The sequence below is a fragment of the Pecten maximus genome, chromosome 11 (assembly GCF_902652985.1).
Source record: "Pecten maximus chromosome 11, xPecMax1.1, whole genome shotgun sequence".
Taxonomy (NCBI): Eukaryota; Metazoa; Mollusca; class Bivalvia; order Pectinida; family Pectinidae; genus Pecten; species Pecten maximus.
The window spans coordinates 11499965-11511531 of NC_047025.1; the positions used below are offsets into that span (position 1 = coordinate 11499965).

At 35.4% G+C, this 11567-nt stretch overlaps 1 protein-coding gene across 2 annotated transcripts; it reads right to left on the reverse strand.

Moving 5' to 3' along the window:
• Nucleotides 1-88: 88 nt before the first annotated feature.
• LOC117337020 lies at nucleotides 89-11032 on the reverse strand. Of its 2 annotated transcripts, XM_033897766.1 has the most exons (7): nucleotides 10712-11032; nucleotides 6907-7105; nucleotides 5610-6032; nucleotides 3806-3872; nucleotides 3021-3179; nucleotides 2364-2524; nucleotides 89-459 (listed from the first exon to the last, which is right to left on the reverse strand). In XM_033897766.1, the coding sequence occupies exons 2-7, from the start codon at nucleotides 7093-7095 to the stop codon at nucleotides 379-381; spliced, it is 1080 nt and encodes a 359-aa protein (XP_033753657.1). In that variant the 5' UTR covers nucleotides 7096-7105; nucleotides 10712-11032; the 3' UTR covers nucleotides 89-378. The 2 variants fall into 2 exon arrangements, with proteins under 2 accessions (XP_033753657.1, XP_033753658.1); XM_033897767.1 differs by lacking the exons at nucleotides 6907-7105; nucleotides 10712-11032 and adding an exon at nucleotides 6210-6483.
• Between the last annotated feature and the right edge of the window lie 535 nt (nucleotides 11033-11567).

Here is an 11567-nt window from a genome sequence, read left to right on the forward strand (position 1 = left end):
TTACCACATTTGGTAACAATAGCTGCCCTACTTATCTGCATTTGAGAGAACTAAGCACGTGGTTGTTTAGATATAAAATATAAACAGATCAATTGGCCATGTAATTTTATTCCTTTTGAAGGTCGGGGTACATCCAGATCAAAGTCTCTTTTGTGTGTGCTGTCGTGGTAACTATTTATTTTATATCAAAGCCAATTTATCCAGACATGTAAAACTTCTACACAATATATCTTTTCTAAAGGTCGTGTATATGCCTGATAGAAAAGTCACGTGATATAGTGTAGAAAGTCATGTGATGTAGTGTATGGCGATATGATTCACTGATGATTTTAATTAGTGACATCGTAATTAAAGTAACACCTTAATTAGCACATGTTATCAGTTTGCAATCTCTACTTCCACACCATAATGGTCCGACATCGGATAGTCTTTATAAGGAATATTCTGGTCGTAAATCCGCTGAAACAAAAAGCATGTGTAATTACTAGATAATCAAGGGGTTCGCTCTCTGCACACCTGAAATACATCATCGCACAATAACGCGTTCGTCATTTCTTGACTAGCTTTGAACATTGTTGTCGTTCGTCTGTATCTTCAAAAGAAATGCACTTGCTTGACGACTGGTCAGGTTATTTCCCTAGCATTTCTCAAGGAGCCAATCATATGCCTTTCATTTTGCTATGACAAATCACAAGAGTTTATGTGGTACAGAGAGCGCAGTGAATGTACCACCTTAAGTATCGAGGAGGGACATACTTCTAAAGTGCAGCGAAAATATAACTCCAGGAGTATCGAGGATGGACATACAATGTATTCCAGGGGTGCAGATATTGGAATGAAACGTACCCACTGGAGTATCGAGGATGGACATACATGTACAATGTATTCCAGGGGTGCAGATATTGGAATTAAACGTACACAGGAGTATCGAGGAGGGGCATACAATGTATTCCAGGGGGGCAGATATTGGAATTAAACGTACACAGGAGTATCGAGGATGGACATACAATGTATTCCAGGGGGGCAGATATTGGAATTAAACGTACACAGGAGTATCGAGGAGGGGCATACAATGTATTCCAGGGGGGCAGATATTGGAATTAAACGTACACAGGAGTATCGAGGATGGACATACAATGTATTCCAGGGGGGCAGATATTGGAATTAAACGTACACAGGAGTATCGAGGATGGACATAATTCATAGGTGTAGAGAGCGAAATTGAACGCGAGACATGTGGCATCAAAATACTACTGGAGTGCAGAAAGCGAAATTGGGCGTGACCCCCGGAGTATCGAGAATGCACATAGTCCTGGGGTGCAGAGAGCGAAATTGAACGCGACAAATAGGGTATGGAGGATGGGCAGACAATGTATTCCAGGGGTGCAGAGATTAAAATTGAACGTAACCCCTGGAGTATCGAGGATGCACATATTCCATAGATGCAGAAAGTGAAAATGACCGTTACTCCTGGAGTATCCTGGATGGACATATTCCATCAACTAATACGGCCGCCCTAATGATATAAGTAACGTACTTGTATGATATACGAGGGTTGATTGTTAATGTGTGAGCATCATATTGAATGATTTGAATTTTGCCGGACAAATTGTATACTAAGTAATTTGTCAACATTATCTCCTTCAATATCTATACACTTTTGCCAGCGATGTTCAAGGACCTCAATGGTACTTTTATAGAACTCCTCTTCTTACCTGTTCAGAAAGTCATCCACTGCATGTTAGGGTTATGGTAAGAGATAGGGTTAAGGTGCCCGAAATAGCTGTTTTCAGTTTTGGAAATAAATGAAAGTCTTATGGAGCAAGAACAGACGAATAAGGTGTGCGCTCAATCAATTAAAGCCACAATCGTGAAAGGCAGCCATGGTAATGACAGACTCTTTCACCCATACCCTAACGCTAACCGATTTTGTCCATTTTGCAAAAGTCTCTTGTCTTGTTTACGGTAGAGTGCTACCTCGTCGATATAAACTAACCAAATGAGACCAGTCCATGGATACACGGCCCTATATAGTCAGAGAATAGTAGGACTTAAAAAGAACATCCTTGAATACCTCCTTCATTATGAAGCTCACAGTTTATCACTCAGCCCTCGTATCATGGTGAAGAATTTGTGGGATCACGAACTAGTTTCACTTTAACGGAATAATATCGTAATCAAATGGTATGACAATAATGTCATGGTTACAGTTTTATGTCATGGTTTAGTGTTTATGTCATGACAACGAACTATTGTCATGGTAATGAAATAAAAAAAATGTCATGATAACGGACTTACGACATTCTTACACGTAACCATGACAATATTCTGTAACCATCGCGTTTTACACAGGAATAACATACCTTGGCACTTAGGACTGTGTGATTTCTTATCATCACGTGATCTAGAATGTTGTTGTACATCCAGCCCTTAACGAGAGGATTTGGAACACAAAAAGTACATTTTCCCACCATGGTAACGTACGGCGAGGAAAACCCCTCCGACAGGAAATGGTTGTAGGAACCTAAAACATAGGAACCGTGGATTTACATATGTAGATTTATATGTTATACTGTGTGCATTTGAGAATAGAATTTGACTTAAAGAGACATGCTGCATTATTCTGAGAATGGGTATGCTAATCAAAAGAGTTCCAAGACTATGGTAATACATTGTTAGGTTATGCTTATTAAAGGGCGATATTTTAACCTATTGCATAATGATATGAAAAAACAGAATACATGTACTTATATTTCTTTTTCATATTACTAGAGAATCAAAAGGTTTAGTATCGTAAAGTAATATAGCTGCAATACGTGCACTTTTTCAAGTGATTACGTTTGTATAAAATACTTACATTGGCGAAAAAAAAGTATTTATTTAATTATTTAGGACAGAGATTGTCCTTTTTATTCCTGTTTTTTAATGTTAAAATTCAGCATTATTTACAAAATATAACCCTGGTAAATTAAAGAACTGGGATTTCTCAATACTATTACGCAATATCCTTGGCTACTTACCCACGAAGTCTGCGGTGACGTTGAAGGCCGTAACTTCAGGACTAGTATTCAGATCCCCGACGATCAGAGGTTTGTTCTTCAGGCGTGCTGCTTCCGTTAGCTTACGAGAGTCCGCGAGATTTTGATCCTTTGATGAAGCGTACTTGTCTTTGAGGTTTGCTGAAATAGATTGTAAGATTATAATATCGGCTGACCTGAAAGGTTGATTTATTGGGAAATGTTATTATTTACGTAGTTTGTTAGTGACTTGAAACGGAACAATCTTTGGAACCGTCTGCCTTCCAGGCGTCAACATAATTTGCCCGAATATTACCCTCAACCTCACCTCATCAAACGATTTAAACGTTTCCTGTGTATCTTTTAAATCAAATAAGCTTTCATATTATATCATAAAGCATTGCCCAAATTTAATTTCAAACGCTTCTCGGCCAATTCGTCTTCCGTTGTAACCCCGAAGCATTTATTAGCAGCCATGGTTGTTATTGAATGTGGAGAGTTCTTTCAGGAACGATAACTCGATATTGACAAGGAACAGATTTCTGGGGACATGATATGGATTTTTAGTGACCCTTTACGGGTCATCCATGACGTCAAGTGATGTTGTTTTAACCGATAGGGTGGCGAGATATTTGCCATAAGCGGGATAAATACATTTATCCTGAAACTGCCACAGACACTGACTGATAACTACTGACAGCTAAACGTGTGCTTTATGCTTATTATATTGATATGATTCGTGGAAGGAAGGAAGGAGTTCAATTATTCATGTGATAATTTCAACATACGTTCGTAGTAATCTGCATTGTCGTTTGAGGTTAAATGGCTGCAGAAGACCGTTCCTACATCCTCAATCTACAAGAAACATAAATATAAGTACAAGTTATTATAATAACATCATCAGTGAATCATAGAAAATGTTAAAACTGTGACAATCTAAAAATAGATTCAGCTATTTCCCCGTTTGAATTTCTTCTCATTCATACATGTAAGTCTCATATTGAAAAAAAACTGCATTTGAGATTAAATTGCACGTGTTAAGGGACATCCTGAATTTGATAAGGTCTTAAAACAAATTGCATTTTTGAACGATGATTATTTACCTCGGATTATTTATACTGCCTACAAAAAATACACTCTTGAACAACTCATCTGGCAATCACCACAATCGATTTTGTCAAGGCCCGGATGTTGCGATTGCGCATCGGCTATACTTCTTACGTCGACAAAACGCTTGACTAGCTTGGTGCTAATGTCTATGGAGACAGGTTTAATCAGGACACGTAAAATTGAAACCGCAATATTTTGTAGCTTAATCTGATTGGCTAGAAACCAAAACAGGATTTTTAACAATTTATTGCGTTTTGACGTCATGCTTCAGCGAATCCATTATTTTGCCCTTGATACTGTATGATCCATCGGGCTGTTTCTTGTCAAATGTTTAAATTTAAACGTTAACAGGTTTTTGAAATAGCAATAACACCGTATCCAACCACTTCACTATATAGATGCTATTTTATTATATGTATTGTCGAGATGAATGTGATTTGTACGTCAGTTATACAGAATGACACCTGAGGGGTTTGGAAGTCAAGAGCCCTGGTAGCCCTGGCAACTGCCCCACGTAGGTTTCGAACTCGCAACCCAGATGTGGAGGGCTAGTGATAAAGTGTCAGGACACCTTAACCACTCGGTCACTGCGGCCCCCTGATGTGGCATTCAACAAGCTGTCCAAGATTTGCCCATTCGGTAACCAGCGACTTTAGAGTAAAACTTTTCAATTTTGGGTCGCTGTGCGGGTTGCACACAGTATATGTTTTCGGTCTTCATTTTGAATACATACGCTTGTTCACTTTATAAACTCTGAAACATGGGATTGAAAGGCTAGTCATAGACAAAGTATGACGCTGTTGGTATTCCTGAATGTACTAGGCTTACCGGTTATATCTAGTTCATCATTTATGGTAAACTCGCTACTAATTTGGCTATTGAATTTATGAATTTGATGTTATGATCATTACTCATACAAATTCGATGGTTACTTGAACTATTAGCCCGACACAAGGTAGGAATTTTTACGTGTAAGCCGGGCTTTTTTTCTTATGGACGCTATGCCGCTGGTTATGACTTCCTATTTTATCTCTCATCTAGAATGTATCTATATTGACAATTATTACAACCTAACAACCGACCATTAGGCTTTTTTTTTTGCATTTTATGCTATGGTCAAATATTCTCCTGTCTAGTTACATTTTGTAAATTAATTTTTTTCACGTATAACTATATCAATAAACAGTATATGTTTTCTTGAGAAAGAAATCAAAGCGATGCGGTAACCTATCATGGCGCAATGGGGCCAAATGACTTCCATAGAAACCCTTCATAACATTCTTATTCTCGAGATTGGCATCTTTTTAGAAATCATACACAATGAAAAAAAAACATGCAAAAAAACAACAACAAACAAACAAACAAAAAAGCAAAAAAACAGCAACAACAAAACAACAACAACAAAAAACAGCTACAAACCCCCCCCCCCCCCCCCCCCCAAAACAAAAACAAAAAAAACCCAACTACAACAAGAATACCTACCTCAGCCTCGATATAAGCCCGTATGAGGATTTGTTTTACGTCCGGTTCAAAGAAAACGGTTTTGACGGATTTCACCTTCTTCTTACTGAGAAGCACAATTCCAGGTGCGTTGATTGCCTCCCGTTTTGTGTAGTCAAAACAGCGGAATATCTCATTTAACCCGGAAAACGCTAAACAAGAAATGCATCCCTGGCTTTTGGACATCAATCCACAGCCAGCAGCACAATTCACAAACGCTGCCCTGTTGTCCGCCAAGGTAGTGCAGTGCCACGCAATACACGCTACTGTCGATTTTGCGTTGTGACATGGGGGTGCTTTTACCCAACCAAAAAACATCATTTCTTGGTACAGAGGCGGCGAGTAGACGGACACGCTTTTATCTAGTTCTTCTTTCAACATGGCCAGGTCGTCCCCATACCACACCTGGAAATAAAATTGGTAATAAAATGCTACTTTTGTTTAATAATTTGACATAAATAAACATGTGTATTCATCAGGGAATGGTTATATAAGTCATTGTCCATATAGTATTATGCATACAATTAGAATTTGTTAATGGTTGAAGGAAGAGGCCAAGAGGATTGTAAGAATTAAATTCACATTTTGTACAAGACACTGAAGATATCATTTCCCCGCGTAGTAACATTGCGAATACTCTACTGATTGGGTTCTTTTCCAGCACTAACAAGGAACATATTTTAAACTCTTTCTTTGTATAAATGTTGAAATATGCTATCCTAGTGGCCAGAAAGGCCAGGGCTACGATAGCTCAGTCGGTTAGAGTTTCGGTCACTTATAATTAACGTCGGGTGAATGTCCGATATACAGAGTTCGACGTTCTCTACACGTGTCGGTTTGTGTTGCTCGAGAAGCTGAGAAACGGACTGGTCTGTGCTGTCATGATTGTGTCCTTGGGCGAGCCATTTCACCTTAATTGCTCTGGATGGCGGGTAACAGGCCTCCCGTATGTTGTTCTGTGAGGAAGTCACCTACTACTACAAGGCGACCCCGCCTCAAAATTAACTTTGTTTTGTCATGGGGCGATACGTTCAAAACCATATCTGATTGAAATACACTTAACCGTCTTCTAATCCATAATGACTCTTGCCTCCAGGGAGCCAGATATTTAGCCAATATCACCTTATATAACGTCTCATATAAGTTTATATAAGTGTGTATCCATTACCGTATTACAGATAGAAATATATGTACTCATGGTCTAAGTCTGAAATTGCTATCAAGAGGGACTACCAAGGGAGATAACTCTCTTATATTAAAATTTATCGTTAATACTCACCTCTTGAAGACACATGACGTCATAGTCTCCGGATTTCAGTGCCCGGATAATGTTTGGCTTCCGTTCTTCATAGTTGTCTATTCGTCCGAATAACCCGGCGTTGAATGCCTGTATTTTTATTGCCTGAATCACGCCCCATAGTGACGTCATATACAATGACGTAACACAAAACAGCCGTACAAACATCATAGTGTGAAATCTGGGGAAAAGCAAAGCAAAACAACAAAAACAAAAACAAAAACAAAAACAAACAAGAATCAGTCCGAAACGGCCAGAATTGACTTGTGGAGGCTTTTGTCTGAAAACGTTTTGGGCTGCAGCACAAATGTTTCAATCAAAATCTTAAAATTCAAATTTTCACAGTACATGCTCAGTGAAATCTTAATAAGGGATTGTGGGAAAATCACAAAATCAAATAAAGTAACTTGTGTCTCCTATAGGAGGAGATGAATCGCTACCTTACCTCACAGCTATGTCAAGAGAGCATACAACCTTGTAAAGTCAAATAAAAAACAGAAAACCAACATCCAAGTGCAAATGTGCACCATATCAATATCGTATTGTCAATATCATAGTGTCAATATCATAGTGTCATTATCATATTGTCAATATTATAGTGTCAATATCGTAGTGACAATATCATAGTGTCAATAGCATAGTGTCACTATCATAGTGTCAATATCATATTGTCAATATCATAGAGTCAGTATCATACTGTCAATATCATACTGTCAATATCGTATTGTCAATATCATAGTGTCAATATTATAGTGTCAATATCATACTGTCAATATCATAGTGTTAATATCATACTGTCAATATCATAGTGTCAATATCATAGTGTCAATATCATAGTGTCAATATCATACTGTCAATATCATAGTGTCAATATCGTAGTAACATTATCATAGTGCCAATACATAGTTTCAATATCGTAGTGACATTATCATAGTGTCAATATCGTAGTGACATTATCATAGTGTCAATATCATAGAGTCACTATCATAGAGTCAATATCATACTGTCAATATCGTATTGTCAATATCATAGTGTCAATACCATAGTGTCAAAATCATACTGTCAATATCATACTGTCAATATCGTAGTGACAATATCATAGTGTCAATATCATAGTGTCACTATCATAGTGTCAATATCGTAGTGACATTATCATAGTGTCAATATCATAGTGTCAATATCGTAGTGTCAATACCGTAGTGTCAAAATCATACTGTCAATATCATAGTGTCAATATCATAATGTCACTATCATACTGTCAATATCATAGAGTCAATATCAAAGTATCAATATCCTAGTGTCAATAGTGGAGTGTCAATATAATAGTGTCAATATAGTAGTGTCAAAATCATACTGTCAATATTATTATAGTGTCAGTAGTGGAGTGTCAATATCATAGTGTCAATATAGTAGTGTCAAAATCATACTGTCAATATAATTATAGTGTCAGTAGTGGAGTGTCAATATCATAGTGTCACTATCATAGGGTCAAAATCATAATGTCAATATCATTATAGTGTCAATATCGTATTGTCAATATCAGTGTCAATGTAATACAAACAATATCATTGTGTCAATACCATAGTGTCAATATCATATTGTCAATACCATAGTGTCAATATCATACTGTCAATTTCATACTGTCAATATCGTACCGTCAATATCATAGTGTCAATATAATACTAACAATATCATACTGTCAATACCATAGTACCAATATCAAAGTGTCAATATCAGTGTCAGCATCTTAGTATCATTATCGTAATGACACTATCATAGTATCATTATCAATACAATACCAGAATCAATATTTATATATCAGAGTTTCAATGTAATAATAACAATATCGCAATACCAATTAAATAGTGTCAATATAATAGTGTCAATGTTATAGTGTCAATGTTATAGTGTCAATATAATAGAGTCAATGTTATAGTGTCAATATAATAGTGTCAATGTAATAGTGTCAATGTAATAGTGTCAATATAATAGTGTCAATGTTATAGTGTCAATATAATAGTGTCAATGTTATAGTGTCAATATAACAGTGTCAATATAACAGTGTTAATATAACAGTGTCAATATAATAGTCAATGTAATAGTGTCAATATAATAGTGTCAATATAATAGTGTCAATGTTATAGTGTCAATGTAATAGTGTCGATATAATAGTGTCAATGTTATAGTGTCAATATAATAGTGTCAATGTTATAGTGTCAATATAATAGTGTCAATATAATAGTGTCAATGTTATAGTGTCAATATAATAGTGTCAATGTTATTGTGTCAATATAATAGTCAATGTAATAGTGTCAATATAATAGTGTCAATGTAATAGTGTCAATATAATAGTGTCAATGTTATAGTGTCAATATAATAGTGTCAATGTAATAGTGTCAATATAATAGTGTCAATGTTATAGTGTCAATGTTATAGTGTCAATATCGTAGTATCAAGTAAAAATGTCAATATTACATTTTGTTGAATGTTTTCTGAAATTGTAACTAATAAAACGCTGATGATAAAGCAACTGAATACAGAACATAAATATATACATGTATAACATTTGTAACTAAAAGCGAAAATATAGGCAAGGGGCAATGGTCAACGTGTTAATATCGATTGGTTATCAAAAGTGTTGTAATCTACGGCGATAGTCCTACAGGCAAACATTTCGTCAACTAACGTATTTGAAATCTGCGAGGCATTCAAAATATTTCACCTTTAGTAAAAACCTCTCTACGCGTATTATGATAAAACTTAGTTGCCCACTGTATAATCAGTTGTGGATAAAAATATATGGTTAATACCAATTAAAAAATGTCCAATTTCCTTATTTTTGCTTTTTTTTTTTTTTTTGTCCTTTTGGTGTGTTTTTTCAATAGTTTGACAAGAATTACGTAAAGGAACGTATACTTTACTTTTATCGGATAATTTATATGCGATACAAAAATCCTAACTCTTCAACTAAAAGTAGACGATGTCATGACTATGGGTCATTTTTAGCATTTTTTTTTATAATTAACTTTTTATTGAGTTTTTCATCATGAATACAATGTACATTACATAATTTCTTACACATACACACACATACCAAGACTTGTATAAACTCAATCGAGTACTGAAATGACCGTGAGAAGATTATATACATCTACATGTACTAGTGTATATTATTGTTGAATATCATGTGCAGAGGCTTTTACAGTAGTTCATTAATCACATACACACATGTATACACACACACATACATATATCCCATACAAACACATTAAATGTAATAACAATGCAGAGAAAACTAAATATCATCACCCACTCACACATTTATCATGTCTGTACTATATACATGTATATTTCTTCTTTTTTTTTTAGTTTTTAATTTTTAAAGACATTTTTAATACATGAATTCATAAGAACCACACACACAATAACACATCTCAACATCAAGCATTTTCTGTTACAGGTTTTTCTTTTCTTTCTTTCTTTCTTTCCTTAACTTTTATTTCTTGAAAAAAAAAAAAAAAATAAAAAAAAAAAAAAAAAAAAAAAACAAAAACAAAAAACAAAACAAAAAAAAACCCACCAGCTATCAATACTTCGTCTAAGATGCATATGAATAAGCTGCCACACGCTTTAAAAATGCATAAAATGAAGGAAATACAACAGAAGACATGCTTGGTGTTTACAAACTGATAGTACCCGTCGAATATATCTACATATCTAAGCTACATATATGGTCAACTATTTTATATATAAATTGTATATTTTGTCAATACAGAGCCAAACTTACCTTGTTAGTTATCGGACGTATTTCCTTGTATGCACGTGGTCTGCGTATCGTGTTTTTTACCTACAGAGGGGGCTTATGTGTTATCAAAGTATATATGTATGATACTTTACCTGGACTGTGACGCCTCCCATTTATTGGTCGGGGCGATCTGAACTATTATTTCCGTAATGGGTCACATGAGTCATACAAATCTACTCAGGTGAAACGGACATCAATTAGACTTCCCTTGAGACTGAAACTGCTGTGTTAATTTAAAGATTATAACTTTTACTACTTGGACAAAAAGACACATTTCCCATTAAGTTTCATTTTGGCGACATACACTTAATTTAGACCTAGGATTCGATTGTCGGTACATTTACACTTATCTGCCTTTGATCAGCAATTGAATATATTGCGTTGAAAGGGGATGGGGAGAAAACTTATGACGAAAACGTCTTTATAATAGGGAGAGGCTGTTCCTCCTTAACCAACATTAAGATAAAGTAAATGTGTTTACGCTCTGTAGTGAAAAAGGTATGTTATCGACATTTTCTTTAGACTACTTTATTTAAAAAGTATGTCGATTGTATAACGTCAAATACTTAAAACTACAGACATATTCGCGGTTTTCAAAGTACATGTAGATCCAATGAAATTTAGCTGAAATACACAGTTACTTTTCTTTATATACAGTAGTATGTTCTATCAGGACAGTTTGAAACCACGAATAGTCCATATGTCATAAGTATCAGAATAAGGACGAGCAGATTAGTCGATTAATAGCATTTCTGTTGAATTTTAAAAAAATCTACGGTTTTATTTCAAAATTCAAATTAATCCCATATCGATTGCATATATGCATGTCGGTATAAGT

Excerpts from the sequence above, each read along its gene's own strand:
- LOC117337020 (XM_033897766.1), bottom strand. The coding sequence starts at position 7,095 with ATGATGTTTGTACGGCTGTTTTGTGTTACGTCATTGTATATGACGTCA. Across the intron at positions 3,873-5,609 it reads GGGCTTATATCGAGGCTGAG|ATTGAGGATGTAGGAACGGT; the intron begins GTAGGTATTCTT and ends TGTTTCTTGTAG. Across the intron at positions 3,180-3,805 it reads CAATGCAGATTACTACGAAC|CAAACCTCAAAGACAAGTAC; the intron begins GTATGTTGAAAT and ends AATCTATTTCAG.